Source organism: Alexandromys fortis, unplaced genomic scaffold (genome assembly GCF_014885135.2).
Source record: "Alexandromys fortis isolate MF-2015 unplaced genomic scaffold, M_Fortis_MF-2015_v1.1 scaffold_12, whole genome shotgun sequence".
NCBI classification, from domain to species: Eukaryota; Metazoa; Chordata; class Mammalia; order Rodentia; family Cricetidae; genus Alexandromys; species Alexandromys fortis.
Genome location: NW_026067937.1, coordinates 8,064,753 through 8,089,877, shown reverse-complemented (window position 1 = coordinate 8,089,877; position 25,125 = coordinate 8,064,753). Strand labels below are relative to the sequence as shown.

Below are 25,125 nucleotides of genomic sequence, written 5' to 3'. Positions count from 1 at the left end.
GCACAACTGCGCCCAAATAGGGCAGAGATCAAAACATGGCATAGACTGACATATCTGAAGGTTAAACCACAGATACATCCACCTGCTAGAATGGGATAGAATCTCAAGGTAGTTTTAATTTGCCCTCAATCCTGTGATATCTAAGAATAAAGAAAAACACTAAAAGTATATAATACCATTCATATTTCTGCTTTTAAAAACTGGTTAGCACACAAAGACATTACTAAGAAAGAAAATTACAGACCAATCTCACTCATGAACATTGATACAAAAATACTCTATAAAATACTGGCAAACCGAATCCAAGAACAAATCAGAAAAATCATCCACCTTGATCAAGTTGGCTTCAACCTAGAGATGTATCTTCAACATACAAAAATCTGTCAATGTAATCCACCATATAAACAAACTAAAAAAAAAGGATCATCTCATTAGATGATGAAAAAGCCTTTGACAAAATACAACATCTCTTCATGATAAAGGTCTTGGAGAAATCAGGGACACAAGGAACATACCTAAACATAATAAAGGCAATATACAGCAAGCCAACAGCCAACATCAAACTAAATGGAGAAAAACTCAATGTGACCCCACTGAAATCAGGAGCAAGACAAGGTTGTCCACTTTCTCCATATCTATTCAATAGAGTTCTTGAGGTTCTAGCTAAAGCTATAGAAAAACCAAAAGGAGATCAAGAGGATACAAATAGGAAAAGAAGAAGTGAAACTCACTATTTGCTGATGATATAATAATTTACATAGGCAACCCCAAAAATTCTACCAAGAAACCTCTACAACTCATAAATACCTCCAGTAATGTAGCAAGATACAAGATTAAGTCAAAAAAAATTAGTAGCCCTCCTGTACACATATGATAAATGGACTGAGAAAGAAATCAGAGAAACATCACCTTTCACAATAGCCACAAATACCATAAAATATCCAGGGTAACTCTAACCAAATAAGTGGAAGATCTCTATGACAAGAAATCTTTAAAGAAAGAAATTTAAAAAGACATCAGAAAATGGAAAGATCTTCCATGTTCTTGGGTAAGTTGAATTAACATAGTAAAAATGGCAATCTTACCAAAAGCCATAGAGAGATTCAAAGCAATGCCCATCAAAATCCCAGAAAAATTCTTCACAGACCTTAAAAGAATGGTAATCAACTTCATATGGAAAAGCAAAAAACCCAGGATAGCCCAAACAATCCTGTACAATAAAAGAACTTCTGGAGGCATAACAATCCTTGACTTCAAACTCTACTACAGAGCTACAGTACGGAAAACAGCCTGGTATTGGCATAAAAATGGACAGGAGAACCAATGGAACCGAATCAAAGACCTGGATATTAATCCAGACACCTTAGAACACCTGATTTTTGACAAAAGAAGCAAAAATATCAAATAGAAAAAAGAAAGCATATTTAACAAATGGTGCTGGCATAACTGGGTATCAACATGTAGAAGAAAGAAAATAGATCCATATTTATCGCCACACATAAAACTCAAGTGCAAATGGATCAAACACCTCAATATAAAAAACCCAACCACACTAAACCTCATAGAAGAGAAAGTGGGAAGTACACCTGAACAATGGCACAGGAGACCACTTCCTAAATATAACCCCAGCAGCACAGATACTGGGAGAAACAATAAATGAACTTCCTGAAACTGAGAAGCTTCTGTAAAACAAAGGACATGCTCAACAAGACAAAACGACAGCCTACAGAATGGGAAAAGATCTTCACCAACCCCACATCAGACAGAGGGCTGATATCCAAAATATGCAAAGAACTCAAGAAATTGGTCATCACAAAACAAATAATCTAATAAAGAATTGAGGTACAGACCTAAACAGAGAACTCTCAATAGAGGAATCTAAAATGGCAGAAAGACACTTAAGGAAATGCTCAACATCCTTAGTCATCAGAGAAATGCAAATCAAAACAATTCTGAGATTGCATCTTACATGAAGGGGTCAACATCTAGAATATATAAAGAACAGCAAAATTAAACTCACGAAAACTAGGTGTTCTTTAAAAAGCCAGTTTGCCACACATCCCTGTCTTTGCCATATGTAATGTAAATCACATTCCATGTGCTGTTCAAACTCACTGAAAAGCTGGTCCTGGTAGTAAGGCTTTGCTATCCTTTCCCATGTCAAACCCAAGCATGTTTGCCCAAGTTACCTTGTGTAGGGATGGGCTGTCCCTGAACTCTTTGACAAAATTGTCCATGACAACAAGGTTGGCTTACTCCATGACGTCAACCAGAAAGCAGAGAAGGAAATGTCGAAGCTCAGCTGGCTTTTCCCTTTTTATTCAGTAGGGACTCCAGCCACTGGGATAGTGCTGCTCACATTCAGGATTTGCACTCCATGTTTCTTACTCCAATCAAGCTGGCAACTGAAATTAACCACCATAGGAAGCTAGGGAATTGTCATCATCAAGGAGACAACATTTGAGTTTGGTCATGAATCAGTGGGAGGTTTAGAGTCAGTCAAGCAGGAGGACATTAGAGTTGGAAAAGCATGCTTTCTCTTTATAGTTCAGAGAATGACCTATAGTCATATCTTCAGTTTTGAATGAGTGAGGTTATTAAGTACACAGCACTCCAAATAAGAGAGAAAACAGCCAATGGTATAGAGATGACAAACCACATCAAACCAGGCTCTCAGGACTTCCAGCAGGAGTTGACTATGGGGACTCCTTAGAGTCACCTAGAGATCCCAACAGAGACAGTCCTGGGCAGAGCAATGTCACTTCTGGTGTGGCTTCCAAGACAACAAAAGGCAACCACCAAGTTGGGCACTCAGACTCCAGCAGAGACCAAGGAAGGTGAGGCAGTTGGAGTTTCCAACTAAGCTTTCTTTCCATGGCTCAGCATCTCATGATGAATCCCCAGCTTCTCTTTCCCACTGCAGGCATATTATTATATTGTAGGATGAGCAATAATAACCTCTGTTGGAAAGGATTTACCTTTCACCTGTTTTCAAGGACACAATAATTTTACTCTTGGGCTGTTTTGCCTTCTTCAAGGACTGTGATTATTTCAGGAGTCTGGGAAAACAGGAAATAAACAAGCAGCCTCCTACTACAAATTGGTACCCAACGTGGTTGACTAAATCTATGTAAAACCTGAGAAAGCTTAAAACGTAATTCTAGACACACACACAAATACCCAGAGTTAAGCACAACTTAATGCAATGGCTCCTTTAAAAGAGGTCTTACTGATTCAGTGGTAGCAGAATAAAGAATGTGGTTTTGAAACAGCCACTTTCTGGGCCATGCTGCCAGCATGAACTCTTGCTCTTTGTGGAGGTCCAGCTATGGAGCATTTAAATGAGATTTGTGGGCAGCATGCTGCAAGTTCTTGGTGACAACATGGGCCAACTGGTTATCAGAATTGAGGTGGTAAGGACAGCTCCCACCTGGCAGTCTCAAAGGCAGTGAACAGACTTCCGCTATGTTGGACTGGGCAAAGCAAGAAGGCAGGGCCATATTTGCTCTAGCAATGTCGTAGATTAGGTTTTTAAGAAGTGCTTAGCATTTTAAGAAGCAGTCCTGGTCATAAAATAATTATAAATACACAACAAATACAAATTCGGATGGAAAAGACCTCAAAATGGGCCAGAGTGTTGGGGAAATGTACATAGACTTGGAAGAGGGAAGAAAAAGAATATAGTTATAAAAAGAAGTAAATGGTTTTTAAAAAGGTAAAGTCTTTAAAGAGAGAGCACAGACAGTCATAGATTAAAAGAATTTAAAAAAGAATAAGCTACATAAAGATGGAATATACACAGAGAGTCTGGATTATATACACTATATATACTATTGTGTTTTCTATGAATTTTTTGGCTGCAGAGAGATATTTGATACTGGGGGCTGCTAAGCCAAGCCAACATACATACTTTAAAGGTATCTGGATTCCAAAATATGGGTCTGAGTATTTGTTGCTTTGGAAAAGAGGTTCTTCTTTTGTTTGCACAGAAGATGAGAACCCATGGATTTCTTCCAGACTAAAGCAGTTTGATGGACCAAGACTCCCTAAAAGGTCACCATGAACACCCCCAAAAGTACTTTGACCAATAAAAAGCAGGAAGCAATTTGGAGAGAACTATGCCCAAATTCCCTAAATTATTGCTTATAAATGTTTATTTACATTTAAAGGGGAATATGATATAAATATGAATTCACATTGGTATGAATCTTGGTGTATTGGTACAAATCTAAGGTCAATTTTGTTACATATATATATATATTCACATTTCTGATATTGATTAAGGTATTGTGTTTGTCCAGCTCATTAAAAAATGTAATAGATAATTAAGAAATACAGGTTACTAGATGATTATCTAGTAACCTTGTAGTCATATTAGTTAGGTTTTCTAGATATATAGAGATAAATTTCAGTTAGATAGGTATTCTTCAAATATTTCAGAGACCTTCAGAATATGGAATTTAAAATGTTTTAAGAGCTCAAGACTTTTCATGACAATGAGACACATTTGCTTCTGGCAGCACCAATAGCTTCAAGAGAAAGATGGGCACTGAAGAGGCTCTGTATAGAGTTTGCTAGCCATTTGGGCAAGAAACTACTTTTGCCTGGACTGCTTGATGGTATGCTGTATGAACTGGACATTCAGGACCCACGGAGAAATGACTGCTGAACTTGCCTAAAGGTGAGACTATCCTTCAGGATTCCTGCTTCATGAAAGAGTCTGCCAGACATTCTGCAGGACACAGAGGAAAGTGACTAACAAACTTCCAATATAGGCGGTACTGTCTTTGAAATTTCCTGCTTGGTGAAAACGTCCCTAGATACTATGGACCTGGAGGCTGAAGATGGATGCCTCAGTGTTGCAAAAGAACTTTGGGTGACTATCCAGGCATCAAGAGATCTCTGTCAATTCTAGAGCTTTGGAAGTTGCTTACAATGCACTTCCTTTTTACTTAGGTAATATTATATCCTTCTGTGGTCTTTGATTGGGTTGAAGAATTGATAGTTATAGTTTTCCTTAGTTATGATAAAACATAAAGTATATATAAATATTGTAACTATAATTCTTGTTTGCTAACTCTTGTTATATGTAATTTTGCTATGTTGAACTTAAAACCTTCCTTTTATTTAAACAAAAAAGGGGAAATGATGTGGGAGGTCCTTCTGTCTATATGTTGCTTTTATTGGTTAGTGAACTGAGAAACTGCTTGGCCTAATAGGTCAGAGTAGAGGTAGGTAGGAAAAACGAAGCTGAATGCTGGGAGGAAGAAGGTGGAGTGAGGAGAAGCCATGGAGTGACCACCAGAGACAGACATGTCAGAATCTTGCCAGCAGGCCACGAGTCTCATGGTAAAATATAAATTAGTGGAGATGGGTTAAATTAATACGTAAGAGTTAGTCAATAAGAAGCTAGAGCTAACGGGCCAAGCAGTGATTTAAATAATACAGTTTCTGTGTGGTTATCTCAGGACTGAGCAGTTGGGAAAAAAAACTATAAAAACTTTCCCTTCTATACAAAGGGAAAAGCCAGCTGAGCTGTGACATCCCCTTCCTTCTCTGCTTCCTGGTTGGCATCATGGAGGAAGCCACCTCTGTTTTCATGCCTTCCACACCATCACAGAATACATTTCTCTGAACTATGAAACAAAATAAGCCTTAAATTATTGTTGGGTATTGGCAAAAGCAAAATTATTTAGTTGATTATTAACTAATTGATTGATATGCTCCCCAGGCAAAAAATACATTCAACTTGCTCTGCTCCAGTACCCCTTGGTACAACTTGATTATGACACAGGTCACTATATGCTGTGGTACCACTGAATAAAAACATGACTATGATGTGCATAATTTTATGCTTTTTCTGGTAGCCTCATTTAAAAAGTAAAGAGAATATGATAAATTTTAATAATATATTTCATTTAGCCAGGTAATCTAAGTCACTCAAACACATAATGCAAACGTGATTAAATATTTTCCCATTAACTCATCACGTACCAATGTATATCTTCCATGCAGCATATTTTAAATAAAGACACAATATTGTCATCAAAAATAATATTAGTACATACATAATTATTAATCCAACATTTTGATTTCCAAAATGTACAGTTGAAAAAGCAGATTCACATTCCAACATTGTTCCAAATCTACTTGAAAGCTTTCTGATAAGTGAGTTAAATATGTTCTTGATTTTATACTGAAATAAAAATCAAATAATGAAACTCAGCTCCTTGGTCACAGCGGCTGCACCTCTTTTCCACACACCAGGATGCAGCTAATGACTGTTACACTGGGCACTGAAGCTCTGCCAAAATTGTCTATGTATCTCTCGTCCTCACTAAAAGGCTCTAAGATGCTTAGATCTTCCTCACTGCCGAGTGCAAATAAGGCTGGAGTCATAAATGGGGAAAGTTTGTTGAGTCAATAAAAATAAATATGCAAATCACGTGAATCTTCTGAAAGATGAAACTGGGAGAATTCTTTTGTGCAGTCTATATACAGCATTTTTATGAATATAAACACACACAACTCCTCATTCATACCCAAGCACAACTTCAGTGTGACTCACAAGAACCAGGATACAGAAACAACCTAAATGTTCGGCTGATGAATAGAATGGTCTATGTATAGAATGTGATACTAATCAGCCTCTGAAAAGAACAAATCCTTCCGTATGTGGCCATGTGAATGAATCTGGAAAATATTATAAGTCAAATACATGAGACACTGAAGGGCAGATATTGCATCTCTACTTCCATGGGGTGTCTCAAACAGTCTAGCTCAGAAGAGAAAGCAGCTACTGTCAGAAGCCACGGAGATGAGTGTGGTTTTAGCAGCATGTGGGCAATTGGTAGAGATCTGACACAATATTATGTACAGCTTGTAACACTGAACTGTGTGCCCAAGCGTTTAAGACACTGACTCTAGAAGGGATCAAGTCCATGATGGAGAAACCCACAGAGACAGCTGATCCGAGCTACTGGGAGCTCACTGACTCTGGACTGACAGCTGGGGAACCTGCATAGGACTGAGCTAGGCCCTCTGAAAGTGGGTGACAGTTAAGTGACTTGGGCAGTCTATGGGGCCAATGGCAGTGGGGCCAGGATTTATCCCTAGTGCATGAACTGGCATTTTGGAGCCCATTCCACATGGAGGGATACCTTGCTCAGCCTGGATAGCAGGGAGCAGCCTGGTCCTGCCTCAACTTGGTATGCCAGACTTTGTTGACTCCCCATGGGAAGCCAACTCTTTCTGAGGAGTGGATGGGGATGAGTTGGAGGGGCAGTAGGGGGAGCAGAAGGAGAGGAAGGAGGAACTGTGGTTGATATATAAAATGGGAAAAAAATCTTTTAAATAAATAAAAGATGCTGGCTCTCGTGTGAAGTGTTCTTACCATGGGAGAAGAAGAGCAGCAACAATAGGAAAGAAGCAAACCAAAGCAGCAACAAATATATTCTGTGGTGTGTGGTGCTAACCATGGCGGAGCAGAGAAAGGGAGCGTATGACAAAAATGTAAAGTCTACTTAAAAGAGAAATAATACCGAGTCCATTTGTTACTGATTTCTTCAGTCATAAATATTATTCCATACATATCACCCCCCCTTATCGCCTCTTCTCCATCCCTCCACCCATCCCCTTAGCAACCTTGTAAGCAGTCTGCATAACTACTATTCCATAACACATTTATAATTTCCGTTTATTCTTAGTGGGGGAAGGGTGTGTATGGGTTGCATGCCCTGGCTCCCACATGGAAGTCAGGGGACAGCTTTATGGAGCCATTTCTCTCCTTCCACCTTTACATGGTTCCAGGGACTGAGCTAAAACATCAGGCCTGCCCAGCAGGCACCTTACAGAGCCCTCTCACCAGCACCCAGGATATCATATCTAGTTGCTCTGCTTTTCCAACCCTAAACTTCTGGAGACAAAGATCACTCACTGTATTTTGTGGCCATCATATGTGAATTAATGGTAAAGTTTTTAATCCCAGAATTCTATGAAGCTTAATCTCTCAACAACCACACAGATAGATATCACCATCTCTGGACACAAAGGACCAAAGACCTACATATATAAGTGAGTCTACTAATTATAATAATGTTTGAAACAGGCAATTGTCCTGAACCTTTAATAAGATGGGTTCTGTTCCCAGTCTTCAGTACAACACACACGTGCCCTTGGACAGTGCCCTCATTAAATGCAGATTCAGCAGTCCTTAGTTCCTGTCCCCATTTCCTGTCCCACCTTCCCAGCCAGTCACAGGACCCAGCAACGAACAAATGCAAATTCAGAAACGGAAGTAATACCTTCAGCCTTGGTCCCTCTCTGGCCTGGTGATAACAGAGACAAAAGAATGCAGATGCATACATTCCCACGGAGGGAATCAGCTGATGTATGCTTTATTCTAATGTTGGTTGCGTATAGACAAAATAAAACTGAACACAAAGACATCTATTCACTCAGTCAGGGTGTTCACAAAAGTCTGTATTGGTATCCATCATCCTTTTCTTGGCCAGCTCTTGGATAGTCGCTATCTCTCCAGCAGTGAACTTGGGAGTGAGAGTCACATTGTCATAATCAAATTCTTCATCGAGAAAGAAGGGCTGTACTTCATCTCCAAATATCTGAAAAAAATAATACCAAAGGAAAAAGAAACACAGTCACTGAAGTGAAAATGAAGTTGAAAACATAAACAGCCTATTAATATTTAACGAAACTTTTTTTAGACTTTCGGCACTCACAGCTGATTAAGCTGTTTTTAAGTAATGAAATAAATTCAATTATTCAATTTGACCTAATTTAAGCCTCTTAATATGCCCCATTTGTATCATGCTGTATCTGAATGAGTATCATTAACTAATTCCACCGCCACAGCAAGAATCAGGTCTGCTTTGCACACATTCGGTTCATTCTTTGCCCACTGCAGTGTCAGAGATGGAGGCATAAGGACCCATTAAACAAGAAATACACCTTAAGGTCTTGACCAACCTTTGCGCCATTTGCTAAAAAATGTCTGTTAATGAAGTAATCTTTAAAAATATGAAAAAAACACCCTGAATTTACCATACTTGAAATAATAGCCATACCCCGAAATTAAAACACATTTGATCAAATTTAAAAGTCCAGCATCCCTTTTCTACCTTTTTACATATTACAGTTTACCTGTAAGTTGGATTACCTGCAAAGAAAGGAAATAGTTTTGTACATGTTTATAGACATGCACGAGCTTTAAAGGCCTTCTAACGGATGAGCCATTCAAAGTAGAGTTCCCAAGCTGAGAGTGAAGCTCAGTCAATAGGATGCTTGCCGGGCACGCACAAGATCCTATGCTTGGTCCCCAGCATGGGGAAAAGGTTTGTCTGTTCATTTGTTTTCTTGTTTATCAAAAGAGTACATGTTCCAGTAAACAGAAAAGAATACCTTAAATCTCATTAACTCACCCCTGAAAAATCCCACTTAAAGCCAATGGTATGAGATACGATGAAATCACGCAGCACCTCATCAACTCTGTATGTATGGTGGTGCGGAAATAATTGAAAACTATGGCTTATGCAATAAATGAAAAAAAATGCCCTGCAGCTAGGTAGTGTCAGCTTTAAACATTCTTGCATGGAAGATGATCTCCCCAAATAACTTCTGCAGTGTGTGAAAATGGAACACGCTGCTTGCAGGCTCTGTGCTGCTACAGTGGAAAGACATCAGGAAAGCTCTGCTTCCCACCTTGCTGTTCAGAGTCCTATTAGGGAGTAAGGTGTACAGTGCTAATAGCAGACTCCCAGCCGCTCATTGCCCTGCAGCAATAAAATCAGCTGCTGTGATCCAACAATTTCCAGAGGTCTGATCCTCTCCTCTGTGTTTTCCTGGGGAGGAAAGTCAACGGCTGCCAGTGAATGTGTTACTATCATGGGCCTGCCCTAGTACCAGGAACCACATGGGTATCAACAGTATCCTTCCATCCATCAGCCCTGCTAGTACCTACTGAAAGGATCAGTATCAGTTCAGGACACACCACGACCAAGTTCTCAGCATAAAGGAGACTTATTTGCCATAGAGGCACAAAGGACAGAGGACAAAGAGGGGAGACAGAGGATGAGGGAAAGAGTGAAGGGAACAAAGGAGCAAGGGAACAAGCATTTGTCCTGGAGGAGGACAAAGGGCTGCCTCTGGACAGAGAGGAGACAGACATGCACATAGGAAATGGTGGTTTATAAAGGCAAGCGGGGAAACCTCATGTAAGAATGAGGTATTTAATTTTAATTTGGGTGTTTTAATTAGGCTAGCCAAAGGGATTGCTGGACTTTAATACACTGATAGCTATACCTTGGTTGTCAGCCTCAGGAGGAGGAAGTGGCCAAATAAAGGAACAGACCTTGGTGGCTAGCTTTAGGAATATAAGCTAATGGTGTTTAGCAAGGCAGAGGGAACAGAGGAAAGAGCAAGGCCTTCTAGAGCCGTGCTCACTATGCCCGGGCTGACTGAAGTCCTCATGCTATTGCTTCCCAGTCATGAAGCTTTGAAAGGTTTTCAGAACTTGCCCAAGGCTAGTAAAGAAGCCACTTTTGAACCCAGGACAATATGCTTCAAATAAAGCCACATTTGTTCAAAACACAAACAAAACAAGTTCAAAACCACTGGTTCTTTGGAAGAAAAGTCCTTCTCTGAATAAGTTGCACAGTTCCCACAGCTACCACTGAAAATGCCTCAAGACCATGTGTAAGGCCATGACTGTTTTCAAAGGAGCAGCTGCACACACACAAATTAGCCTGCAGAAGAAAGTGGCTGATGCGCCACGGTCACTCTCTGTAATTAGATATCTTCAGCACAAAATAACAGAGGAGACCCGCTCCAATGAAGAAACATACACACACAGTGACACTTGATGTTCATGTCCAGAATGCAAGTGTTCAAGCTGACTCTGTGTAGAATACTGAAACCTGCAGACCAGGCCCCAGTCCATCCTGCCTAACTGTGTAGACACCTGATTCTTACTGATCCTGGCCTAGATGTAGAGGAAACTCTGTGTCTGTGACTGTTTTAGTCTCGGAGGATTTTTGAAGCTCTTTGTGCCCTCGTCTAAAAGCAAGAGAGAACACATCTACTGAGTTGCAGAGATCTGGCTTATGTCCTGCATGACGATTCAGAACCTCATCCTGATTCTCTGAACACATCCGTGCTCACCACATGCAAAAAACCTGGCCTTCATCCACATCCCAGGGAGGCTGGGCTATCACTTCAAATTAAACAAGTCTCTCAGCTATGGAAATCCCTCTGATATTATACCATGCCCTTCCTACTCCCTGGTACATAACACACTTCCATCTCCCCCACCCTTTACTTATTCATCAGTAAATAGCTGCTAAGCATTAGGTACTGGGAACAGAACAGAGTACAGCAAAACCTGGGTCTCCAGGCTTCCCTGTAAGGAGAAGACAGTAACAAGGGACATCACTGACATATGGCATGCTCCTCACTAGGAAAACTGAGAAAGACAGAGCATGTCACCTGCAGAACACACCCCCAGCCCCCACATCCCTCTCCTCACTGTCCACCATCTTGTCTTAGTGGTCCAGATAAAGTAAGGCTCATAGCTTAGACTACTCAGGCTTCTGATCAACGCCAACCCCTATGGCTAAGTTAGTTTTTCAGAGATGGCCCCATCCCATGCCTTCTTATGCCTCCATTTTCCTGAGATTCCAGTCCACATTGTAGCTGCAATATGTAGCATTATGATACTATTGATGAAGAAATTCTCTCTTTAATAAAAAAAAAAAGCATTTTTCTTTAAGGGTTTTTTTCCCATGTAGTTGAATTCTCGTTGTGCTGTCATAATTTTCTACAGACATTGTGAATTAACAAAAATAACAGCAAAAACAGAGATTTCTGAAAGCTAGAACTTGCCAATGCAAGGAACAGCCACTTACAATGAACTTTAAAGTTTGTCATTAGAGCAGATAATTTTCTTAGAATTCGACCTAAATGCTGAAACACAACAGAGGAAACTAAAAGTATTTGCAAAGTCAGAGTGTGATCCTCAGAATATTTTAGGCCATTTGGGGATAAGCTTCCAGTGTGGCTTCATTAAGTCAAAGTGTGAGACTAGTTCCCTGCGGTCACTCAGGGATCTTTCATTCGTCCCAGAATGTTCCTTTTCCTACATTCCTAGCCATTGCGTGAGGTCCTAGAACACAAAGAAAGACCTACATAAAGTCACTAACAGATTGTGTCTGCACAGGCACACCTGAGTGGTGGAATGGAAGAGTTGGTGACCGGAGCATCTACCACAGACCAGACTGGAGTGGGCTGAGAAGGGATCAGAGACGGCTGGATCCCTAAGTAGAATCAGTCAGCAGGCTGAGGGAGGAACAGCTTTGCAGACAGGAGGGTTTTCAGGAGTGTGCTATGAACACAAGGTGCAGGGTTTCACGTCTGAAAGCAGTTCAGCATTGTCTGAGCATAACTGTAAGGAGGACAGTGCAAGAAATGGCAAGGTGGCGGCAACATCTTATAGATGATGAAAAGCTTTTGAAGAACCTTTTGAAAGCAGGGCAGACACTTGGTCTTATATGCACTTCCTTCATTTCGTCAAATGTTTTAATGAGTTTAGTAAGCACATATAATGGAGCAGGTATTAGCAGCACCAAAAAGGGAGGAAAAAAAAAAGATGGCCTGTCATATTGGAGATTAGAATTAAATAGCTCACACTGCAGGTTAAATAGACAGTATATTCAAAGGGATTGGCCTGGAGTCAGAAGGCTCCTCAGAACTCTGCTCCAGTAGTCTGAGCAAGAGACAAGGACAATGACGCACCGGTAGAAAAGATATGAAAACCATTTAGGAAGGAAAAGAGCAGCACTTGGTGACTGACGACATAGAGATGCAAGAGGAGAAAGCACAGGCTGAAACACTTAGCTGTGAACACAGTGCATCTGAAGATCCCTGGAAGATATAGAAGTCAAAAAGCAATCAAACACGCAAAGCTGAAGCTCAAGGGGGAAAAGACCTGAAGCTAGACGTGCCCATCTAGAGATATAAGCATAAGAGGAAGAATACAGGATGAAAACTGCTTCAAGCATTCAGGGAGGGAAGAGTATTTGACGCCCTGGGGACCACTGACTTGTTAGGAGTGGGTAGACAAAAACCTCCAAAGAAGGATGAAAGGAACAATTACAGAAACACACAGAGAATAGAGACAAATTGTGAGCGCCAGTAAATCAAGAGACTAGGGGAGGACTGACATGGCAGAACAGGCATGAATGTCCATGCTCCATACACGTAGAAAAGGAAACACCAGACTCTCTAGGCGGGAGGCTACTTGTTAGTTCCCGGCTGCCCAGACCATGAAATAATCACTCAGAAACTATATTATTTGCAATACTGTTTGGCCAATAGCTTAAGCATATTTCTATCTTGCTCTTATATCCTAAACTAACCCATCTTCATTAATTTGTACATTACCACAAGTTCATGGCCTACCAGCAAATTTTTGGCAGGCTCCAGCGGAGGCGTCTGTTCCTGTTAGTGGCTATATGGCTTCTCCCTAACTCCAACTACTCTCTCCTCCCCTATCTGCTTGAAACTCCCGCCTTACCCTCTTCTGCTAAGCCACTGGCTGAAACAGATTTATTCATTAACCAATAAAAGCAACACACAGACAGAAGGACTTCCCACACCAAGACTGGGCTACTGAACTATACCTGGTTCCCTCATTCTGAATATTTTCAGGTAGGCAACCACAGCAAAGAAATTTGCAGTTCATTGTGAGAGGAAAGAAAAGAGAAAAGGTAGAGGCACTAATGGAGTTGAGCGGAAACAGAGGGGAGAGGAACTCAACCAGAAGCACTAATGAATTTGAATGGGAAAAAGGGAGAGGAACAGACCGTAGCCAAAGAAAGGTCCAAGGGAAGCAACCTTTTCCTTCTTTTGCTTCTTTTTTTGTCAAGAATGGGAGGGGAGATTTGATCATTGTGACATGTTGTAGGAAAGGAGCTAAGAAAGGAGAAAAGAGACAAAAACACTATATTAGCTTCATTTTGTAAAAATACCTCACCAAAAAAAAAAAAAAAAGGAGAAGACTTTTATTTGGCTCAAACTTTGAGGGCTACAGCCTATCATGGTAGGGAAAGCTCTACAGTGGTAGGGGCATATGACAGCCACTTCCTCACACCTATGTGGACGAGTAAGCATAGCAAGGACAGGATGTAGACAAGGCTATAAAACTTTGAGGCCCATCTCCAGTGACCACATTTCTCTCGCTTTCTAAAGGTTCCACAACTTCCCAAAACTGTCACTAGCTGAAGACCAAATGTTCAGACATTACTCTATGTGGTGCATTGCACATTTACGCCAGGACATTTCCTTTCTGGCCCCATGAGCTCTTGATTTTTTCATAATGCAAAATAAATCCTGTCCAACTTCAAAAGTCCTATAGCCTTTAGCAGTTTTGCAACCACATACATGTAAAAGCAGAGTCTCTTCTGAGACTCAGGGTGTTTCTAAACCACGAGCCCCTGCAAAATCAAAATACTACACATTTGCAGTAGTGTCAGATTCCAAAGAGAAGAAAAGAGGCACAGCAAGGGAAGGTCAGCCCCAACTTTTGGTGTCATCATGTGGGGACATGCTGCAGTTGTGTGTTCCCAGCTACACAGAGCAGGACAGAGGGCAGGCAGAGAGGCTGGGCTACTCAGCTTCCAGTAACTCACTTCCTCCAGCTGGAGCCCAACCTCCTAAAGGTTTCCCCGAAAATAGCACCAGCAGCTGGGGACCACGTATACAAAGGCATGGGTCTTAGGGTAACAGATCATATCCAGACCATGACAGACTTCAACCATGTCACTATAGCACAAAGTTACTCCTGGTTAGTAGGAAGAATGCATGTATTTGTTTATTGAGTAAATATTTGTTGCATGTCTGTTTTGTTCTGAGTTCATTCTGACATTTTATGTTGCAATAACATAAGTTTATAGACACAGATACATAATTCCAAGTGTAAGAGGTGTGCCATGCCATTCAGAAAGCATCATCGTACCCCTTCAAACACAGAGAGGTTGCGTGCTTGCTCCACGATCCAGCTGTTGACTGCCCTAGCAGCCTGGAAGCTTTCTTCTTTCAAGGTGGGTTTATTTCAGCATCTTAAGCTCTACTGCGCCAACGTTTCAACTACAAATTGAAATTCTGGCTTATTTTGGAGAAGGATCGTTGCTATACAACACCAACTCCCCCGCTGCTAAACAAAAAAACAAGTGTGAATTAAGTTATTAACTTGTTATTTTTGCCTAAGGAGCTGAGAGAAATGTGTGGATTTCAGGTATCTAATTTCAAGTCTAATTGAAAAATTTTTGTGACCACTATGGGAATAGAATCTGTATACTATTAGGAAACTGAGTTTCCTTAAAATCGCTCATGTGACTGATTCTTACAGGGACGCTACTAAAAGACGAGACATTTTCATTCATAATACCACACGGGCAAATTAAGGAACACAAAAGTAATGCTCAAATCAATAACGGTAGCATTTAGCTACAGGCTAGAACACAGAGTGATGTGGTAAATAAACTAGCTTGGTGGAGAAATGTTTAGAATCCCATTGTGAAATGGAAGACAGGGAACCTCAAGCTTCTCTACTGACCTCTTCCATGGTTGTCTCTTCAAAGGAACCATAATCTTACTCTCACTATTATGAACTTAACTTGCTCTAGAAAGCAGTTCAAAGCCTTCAAAATGTATTAAAACAGAGGATCAAGGCAAAAATTTATTGACAAATAATAAGCCAGAAGTGTTTAAAATGTCTCTAAGAGACAAATGCACATACATAAACTAGTAACGAAATCATAGGAAAAATCAAACAGACCCCATCCATTCCCGAGAGTTGCGGGCTCTGAAAAGGCAATCCTGAGGAAGCAGGACTCACAGAACGCACTGCACTTTTCAGACTGAAGCCACGGAAAGCAGCTACCAGCTCTAGACCCAAAGGCTCCTTGACAGTCAGTCCCTCACAGGACACTTGCCGGAAACTGATGATTACATTATTTTAATGATTTAGGTGGTGAAAATAAGATTTGTGCTATTAAACCAAGGAAGCATTGGTTCAATGTTGTAATTTCTGATGCTTCTAAAACAATTCTCCAACAAATAATGATTACATATATAATCTTAGCTCTCACTAGCAGGAAAATGAACATGTTTGAGGCCGACCTGTGCTACCTAGTGAGAACTGGTTACATCAAAACAAGCAAAAAGAAATCAAGCTTACATACAAAATATCAGTAGTTGCGAGACTCAGTCAAGAAAACTGCTAGCCTGAGCTACAGAACGAGTTCAAGTGCAGCACAGTTGCACGGTAGAGATGCAGTCCAGTAAACCAGTGCATGTGAAACTGGGGGTAGGGGCGAGGTTAGGGAGGTAGGGGTGTATCCATGAGAAGTCAGGGGCTGGGGGTGAATGTAATGAAAATACATTTCATGAGAGTCTCCAAAATTAATTTTTAAAATGGGGGAAATAAATGCTTGCCTAATAAGTGCAAGGCCCTAGGTACAATACTTGTAGTTGTAATTTGAGTTTTGTGGGATAGATCCCAGAAGAAGCTTCTTAACCACTAACTGAAACTAATTTATAATAACTTCAATTACTGTCTCAAAATACATATATTCTATAACTGACATCAAAGTAATTGCATCTCTTAGGGTACTAGATGCCATGCCTAACCTGTATGGTCACAGCCTAGCCAAGAATATAAACAAGCCTTAAAATGAAATGGATTCCTGTATAGAGAAGCCCTGTAATTTCAGCTTCTTACAGCTCAAAGAACATAATCTATAATTCAAAAGGCATATTGGAAAGTAGCTGTCCTGACTTATTTGTCTAGTAACCAATTTGGGAGTTCAATGCAAGCCTGTAAGCATCTTGGGTATACTTTTCAGTACACTAGACAAAAGCATTATAAGGAAAAAAAAACATTTAAGACTGAAATGTGTATGTCCTCTCTGACTAAATGACTGATTCATAACAGAATATACCGTTACAAGAGCACCTGAATGATTAAGGAAACCAAAGAGGGACCCTAGAATTTGGCTAGAAAGCGCTAATAAAGAGCCCTTAGCGACGCCTGTGTTTATCCCCTCTATGTTAAACAGGGTAAAGGTTACTTCCCAGCACCACCTGCAGTGTATTTATTAATGCTGGTAGGAAGAGTTGTAAAAAAAGATTACAAAAATGGCTCTCAAGTAATACGTTAGGGAGAATAAACTATAGCGGAGATTCCGTTCTCCCCCTTCTGAAAATAATGCCTAATGACATTTCCCAGCCTTCCACATGCCCAGCTATGAACAGCTCACCAGTTGTCAATGAATTCAAGTCAGAGCCTTTTAATCTCTAGACAACTCTAAAGAACTGACCTGTTCACTGTAGGGACTCTCTACAAATGTTTAAATACAAGAAATGAACTTCTACCTCCTTTTAGGAATGAATTTCAGACTGGGATTCTGTTTACATCCTGTCCTTACCTTACCTAATACAAAGGTTTACAGGACCTCAGAGTTGATAGAAAAGCCACAGCCAGGTGAGACCAGGAGAAAGAAGGGAACTGTCCTTCCATCTGCTGAGCAGACCCTACGCAGAACTACAGAGGTAAACCAGGTTTCTATATGCAAACACTATTGCTCTATGTACGTCAGGCACAGATGGAAACAAGCAAGACCAACTAAACAACTCCATCTCTAAATTATTCCAAACCAAGGAAAATGCAAAGGGTGCAGGTATAGGGGTTCCCTGAAAGGGCAAAACCCACATACTGTCACGATGGAATTCCCCGGGAGTACCTCTTCCATTTGCTTCAGAGTTCTTCGCTCGGTGGGTTTTGGCTTCACCTCAGAAGTGAGAGGCAGGCTCACAGAAGGAACGTAAGCAGGAACACTGGCGCTTAGATCCTGTTCCACTTCTCCTGGAAGTAGCAGCCGATCTGTTGGATACAAAATATTTCAGCTGATCCTCCTGGGAAGTTCATCATCTCCCCAAGTCGTCTATAAGCCTGTAACAATCAAAATGGGCAAACATGCTCAGGAAAGCTGGCCCCTTGAACAATTGCTGTCCTCATCTGTGAACACGACTTAAAAGATTCCCCTTTCCATAAAATAGAAGCTACCTGTGCATTGATTTCTTATCATGTTGCAAGGTTGCAGTCCATCTGGAAGGTTGGAGGAAGGCATAGGGAGTGATGATCCTCCCAGCCTAACTCCCCTTTGCTTGGAAACTGATGTGGTGGGACTCCCGGGCCTAAGTCCCCTTAGCTTAGAGAGTGATGTGGTGGTCCTCTCGGGCCTAACTCCCCTTAGCTTAGAGAGTGATGTGGTGGTCCTTCCAGGCCTAACTCCCCCTCAACTACTATAGGAAAATAAGGCAGGAAGGTGCTCCATTTGCCTTGTTTTCACTTGTTTTCCTGAGGGGGAGAAGAGAAAGAAAACGGAGTGCAGATTTCATTCTGTAACAATGCAGCAATATTTCAAATATATATATATATATTACAAAATGAGGATGCCAGAAGGAAAATACTTAAGCTTTCAGCAGAAAAATGAAATACTCTGTCATATGAAGAATGCACGGGCTCGTTTTCAAAACTTGCAAACAACATGTTTCCTGCTTGTTTAGCACAATCAGAAGAATTCAATAACCAATCTCAGTTTCCCCATGGATTTATTTTGAGTGGTTATGCTGGCTGTTTTCACACATGTGACACCTCATGAATGTAATACAGATGCCACTGGACTTCCGAAACCTTCTTGAGGTGAGCAGACAGACACACAGAAGCATAAGACCTTCCCTCCTCAGCCAGAGGAACTAGGGAGAGCTGGCCAATAGCATGGAACTGGCACGAGATGCTACTGCCTGCTTCTCAAAGACGATCCTAATTAAGCCACTCATTAAGTTCTCCGTGGAAGTGATTAATTAGCATCGGGCATATCTGGGCTAAAGGCAATGGCAGCATATACAGGAAGATGACACGGCAGGCCTGATATTCAAAAACTCAGAGTATTCTGAAAGGCATCCTTCACCCCCATAGACATCTCACTCACAAAAGTGAATCGCTGTTGTTTTTTAATTGTTAAGAAATAGAGCATAGGCCCTCCCTATGCTCTAGAGGGGGAGAGAAGGGGGAGGAAGGGGAGGGAAATGGGAGGCTGGGAGGAGGTGGAAATTTTTTTTCAATAAAAAAAAATTAAAAAAAAGAAATAGAGCATAGTCAGGTCATCTGGAAACTTGAGGACTGGTGGGGAGGCAGTGAAGAAGGTATTTCTATTGAGATTGATGATTGGAATTTCAGAACCTCATCTCATAATTGGCATAAATAAAAGCAATAATAACAACCGACACCAATGTGTCCAGTATTTTATAAGGACCAGCACCGCTAATCCTCCCAGCAGCTCTTTGTTCTGTTCTCTTCTGTAAGCATGAGCTCTACACACAGAGAGACCTCACTCAGGACCCCATAGCTAGAAAGGTATAGCCAAGCAGTCTGCCCCCAGAGCCAGGACCTCAGCCAATGTCACATTATACATTCTATAAACAAGCATTTTATTACATGTTTAATTTTGCTTCATCATACAGAACATCCAAGCACAGGCCAAGAACTGTTGCCTGTAGCTCCCAAGCATAGTAGACAGCAGGAAGTACATTTTGCAAACATTTGATGCCTGGAAAGCATCACGTTTAAACTCATTAACACCGGGAGAGAAACGGGCCTCCTAATGTAGCCATTTATTTATGAGTTCAAAGCCATACTCCCGCACTGAGCTCCCACATGCAAAAGCCTAGGGTATGTCAAAGGCTGGTGAGGGCCTGCCAACAAGAACTAAAGGAAAGGCTCAGGCCTCTTGATGTGAGGACCAACACCATCTATCAGGTCGGTTGGCTGCTGGTGTAAACACAAGTTCCCAATGTGAAAACAAACACAGTCTGCACTCCAGGCTTATGTTTAAGACCGTGGTCTGTCTGACAAAATGTATGGTGGCAGTACAAGTATCCGTGTCCCTCACTGAAGCTTTTCAGCCCTAATCTGTTCTCATCTAAGGAAGACGTTCAACTTCAACAACAGTGATTTCTTTTATAACAAATCTACTGCCATGGGAACAATTATTTCAAAGCAAAAAGACTCCACATCCTCAGCATCTTAAATTGCTGTCACCTTTTCTCTGGAGGAAAGACAGAATTCAAGAATGCATGCTGTCAGGGTTAGCACAGTCCCTTACGCATGGTGAATTCCCAACCAGTACTTGGAACAGGAAATTAATTTCCTACATTACAAATTTAAACTGAGCAACAACTATGAAAATCCTGTACACCAGTTAGACACTCTGGGTGATATAAAGCAAGCACAGTCCATCCCCTCAAAAACTGACGGTTGTTTTAGGGATATGTTTTCCACATAAAAAATCAAAATGAGAGAAACCAAAAACAAAATTGAATTTTTATGACTCTAAGCATTACAGGGCTATAAAAGGTAAAGCAATACTGACAGAAAGAGCCAGGTAGGATATGTATTAGGAAAGAGACTTTCTCCTATCTTTCAGCCATCTCACAGTTATTTGTATATATACTCAAATTTCCCAGAGGTTGGGGAACATAATAGTCACTGGTGATAAGGAATGGATTGTCCTAAGTGACCTTTAACAATCTAATCCTAAAGTGTTTCAAGATAAGAATCAGATCTCATTTATTGTCTCAAAACAACCCAAAGGCTTCTTACATTTTGAATGCCCTTGGCATTTGGGCAGCTTCCCAAAGTGGCTGACTGACAACTTCAATGACCCACTGTTGCTATGGGACGATGGTCTGTACCCTGTCAATTGTAATTTCATAAAATGCTGATTGGCCAGTAGCCAGGCAGGAAGTATAGGCAGGGAGACCAGGCAGGAAGTAGAGGTGGGGCAATGAGAATAGGAGAATTCTGGGAAGAGGAAAGACTCAATCTGCAGTCATCACCCAGATGCAGAGGATGCAAAATGTGAATGTCTTGCCGAAAAAGGTACCAAGCCACGTGGCTAACATAGTCAAGAATAATGGATTAATGTAAGACTTAATTAATAAGAAGCCTGAGCTACTAGGCCAACCAGTTTGTGATTAATGTAGACTTCTGTGTGTTTATTTGAGACTAAATGGCTGTGGGACCTTGTGGGACAGAGACAGCAGTCAACACACTGTTCTAGATAGTATTAATCTAATCCTACCTCTCTGATAAAAACTCTTAGAAAGCATTGGAGGGCTACTAAAGCAGCTTGTATCTTAAGAAGTTAAGATTCCCCAAAAAGGAAAGATTTGAGAAATATGTCTAAGGGTCCTTGTGGCTTTTTCAGCTCAAGACTTTTTTACTGGTTTGCAAGCAGAGGCTATAAAGTCAGGAAACTAAAAGGATTTAAAACATAATGTCGGGACAAGAGAGATGGTAGAGTGGTTAAGAGCACTGGTTGCTCTTTCAGAGCACTGAAATTCATTTCCAAGCACCCACAGGGAGACTCATAATCACCTGTAACTCCAGTTCCAGATCCAATACCCTCTGTCAGCCTTGTGGGCAATGCATACACTGTGATACAAAAATATACCCACAGGCTAAACATCCATACACATAAAATTTTTTAAAATACATCTTTTAAAAACTTTTTAAGTAAAAAGCGTAACAGAGCTGCAACAGGGCTATGAAGGTAGAAGGTTCTCAGCGCTCTGATGTGTCCTTACAGTGAAGAGTGCTAAGTAGGTAAGCTCAGGGCTCATTCACAGTGTGTATAAAAAGTCACATACATGAGAAAACCCAACATACGACTCCCAACAGCGTGAACCTCACAGCAGAAACAGAAGGACTATCCAAAGAGTTTCTTCCCCCAACTTATCTGATGAGGAAAACTCTTCCTTTCCTTGGACGGATTATGAAAAACACTAGAATTACCTTCCCTTTTCTATTCCCTTCTCAGGAAGAAGATGAAAATTTCTTTATGCAATAATAAGTTTGGGGGAGTAGTGTTTTTCTCTGGTTAACATGGCTTTTAAATACACCATCACAGATGATTAAGTTAGCAAATATAAAAACCAGAGTAGCTGGAGGACCACTGAAAGGCAAAAAAAAAAAAAAAGTTTTGTTTCTTATGTTTTTAGGAAGCAGTGAAGCCATCAAAGAATGATACTTTAAATTGGTTGGAACATGCCATTTTCTCCGAGCCTGGGAGTCTCCTGTATACAGTTCCTTAAGCCACAGCATCTTAAACTGTGAGTTGCAACCCTATATAGAATCATGTAACCAAATTTAGTACTAATGAAAAGTTTGGCAAGATAAGAGGTTTCTTAAGACACAATGACCAGAAATTAAGCCAAATCCCAAGGTATTCCTGGCCCTCACCTGTGTTACAACATGCAACTTCACTGCAGCACTGGTCTGAACATACAGTGTGTACACTAAATACCATGCATGTCGTCAACCCAACAGTCCTTATGAACACTTCCCAAAACACCTAGACTGCAGACCACTAGATATTATGAACTGCACTGTTTTCTTTACACATATGAAGTTTTCAGTTCTTGAGGAACCATAATGGTTTAATTGTAGAAAACAAAAACGTTTAATAATTCCCTAGCATTAGTCCTCAATGTGTAAGCATCAGATTAGTTTACCGTTGCATTGGCTGCGCTAAGCTGGGATGGCTGACTTTAAAAGCAGCTGTTTGAGCTTCAGGCTTGAATTTCATTTTTTTAAAAAATCCAATAAAATTCTGACTTGGGATTAGCAGAGAACTTCCAACAAATTCTGAAACTGCCCTAAATATAATTCTGTCACTTTGTACTACATAGCTGTGGCAAGAAGAATTTGCAGCACTGGCAACTATAAAATCAAAACATCCATCTACCCTAAAAAATGATGAAGATGTTCTGTATCCTGCAGCATCAAATATTCACCCGGGATTTAAGTTTTTAAGTCATCCAAGCATATCTATCTCATTAATATGAAAATTTGTTTTTATCATTAATACATAGTAAAGTTATATGTATACCAAAAATCACTAAGATACCTTCTTTGTGACTTTCATAACTTCAAGTGCATATACATAGAGCTGCACAAAATTTTCTTGTGTGAAAAGAAATCACAGGAGGAAAGGTTTCTAAAAAGCCCCCATTTTGCACCATTCCTATGCTCGCCTGTCTCCTCCTCCTCACCTCAGGCTCCTCTTTTAGTTAGTGGTTTTCACCATGTAGGTCACATGCTCTTAGAGCGCTCTCTCTGATTCCACATACAGATTTCAGTTCTCTTACCCTGTGTGCTCATGAGATCCAAAACAATTTATAATTATATATGTGGACTCTACGGGTTATACCTAACTCCTACAAAAAAAAATTTAATCACATGAGAACAAAAGTCCGATGTGTTAGTCTTCAATTGCATGTCAGGAACAAACTACAGCTGTCAAATATTTGGTGAATAAGAATCACTGGTCACACCTCCAGCAGAAGCTTCCTATCCCACCATGGACCAGTCCAGCTCCCTGAATCTAAGATAAGACTGCATCCCCCCCACCTCTCACCCCACACCCCCACCTGTATAAAATAACCCCAGCCATCCCTCCTCTCCCCATCACCATATCCCTGCCCACACCTCTGGTTGAAGTCTCCTACCCCATCAGAGGCCAGGTCAGTCCCCTGAATCCCATAGGAACCCCAGTGAGATCAGAGGCCAGACATACACATAGCCAGAACTCCAGTCCCGAACGTGGGTGGCAAACCCCTACTGGACCAGAGACCAACCAGGCCATCAGAAGTCCAGTCCTCAACTTGGGAGAGACCCTCTACTCAACCAACTGTCACTCCAGCCAGAAGACCAGAGAGGAAACAGAAACAAAGGAAGAAAACACCCATCCAACAAAGACCTAGACCTATAATCATTCCCAACCCAGCTGCCTAAATGCCAGTGTAAGAACACAACCAAAAGTAGACAGGAAAACATGTCACCTCCAGAGTCCAGCCATCAGGACAGAAAGTCCTGAATATTCCAATACAGCTGAAGTACAAGAAAACAATTTTATTTTAAAACAAACTTTGTAAAGATGATAGAGGTCCTTAAAGAGGAAATGAATAAACTCCTTAAAGAAATCAAGGAAAAGACCATCAAAAATTGGAAGAAATCGGTAAATCCCTTAAAGAATGTCAAGAAACTCATGGAAAAAAACTGTTCAAGAACTGAAAATGGAAATAGAAGCAATAAAGAAAACACAAACTGAGGGCATTCTGGAAATGGAAAATCTGGGTAAGAAAACAGAAATGCCAGACACAAGCATGACTAACAGAATATAAGAGAGAAAAGAAAACTTCAGGTGCTGAAGACATGATAGAAGAAATAGATACATTGATCAAATAAAATACTAAATCTAAAACACTCTTCACACAAAACATCCAGGAAATCTGGGACACTATGAAAAGACCAAACCTAGGAATGATAGGAATAAAAGATTCCCAGCTCAAAGGCCCAGAAAATACTTTTAACAAAATCATAGAAGAAAAATTTCTTAACCTAAAGAAGAACATGCCTATAAAAGTACAAGAAGCTCACATATCACTAAATAGATTGGGCCAGAAAAGAAAGTCCCCTTGCCACATAAATAATCAAAACACTAAACACACAGAACAAAGAAAGAATATTAAAAGTTGCAAGAGAAAAAAGCCAGTAACAGATAAAAGCAGGACTATTAGAATTATACCTGACTTCTCAGTGGGGACTGTAAAAGTCAGAAGGGCCTGGACAGATGTCCTGTAGACTCCAAGAAACCAAATATGCCAGTCCAGACTAGTATTCACAGCAAAACTTTCAATCACCATAGTCTGAGAAAACAAAATATTCCATGATAAAGTCAAATTTAAATGATATCTATCGACAGATTCAGCCTACAGAAGTACTAGAAGGAAAACTCCAACCTAAGGAAGTCCTACACTCATGAAAACACAGGCAATAATCTTACACCAGCATAACCTAAGGAAAGGAAACACACACACACACACACTATCAACAACAACTACAAAATAATAAGAATTAACAATCATTGGTATCGATATCTCTCAATATCAATGGATTCATTTCCCCAACAAAAAGACACAGACAAACAG

The 25,125-nt window shown here is 40.6% G+C and overlaps 1 protein-coding gene across 1 annotated transcript in view; it reads right to left on the bottom strand.

The window, feature by feature from the left end:
• Nucleotides 1–8,357: 8,357 nt before the first annotated feature.
• Nucleotides 8,358–25,125, bottom strand: part of Iftap (intraflagellar transport associated protein) — a 75,985-nt gene continuing 59,217 nt past the window's right edge. The window contains exons 6-7 of the mRNA XM_050147113.1: nucleotides 17,814–17,953; nucleotides 8,358–8,621 (exon numbers count right to left, since the gene is read on the bottom strand). Of these exons, the coding sequence (XP_050003070.1) occupies nucleotides 8,457–8,621; nucleotides 17,814–17,953 (305 nt within the window). The 3' untranslated portion in view covers nucleotides 8,358–8,456. The remainder of the gene's footprint in view (nucleotides 8,622–17,813; nucleotides 17,954–25,125) is intronic.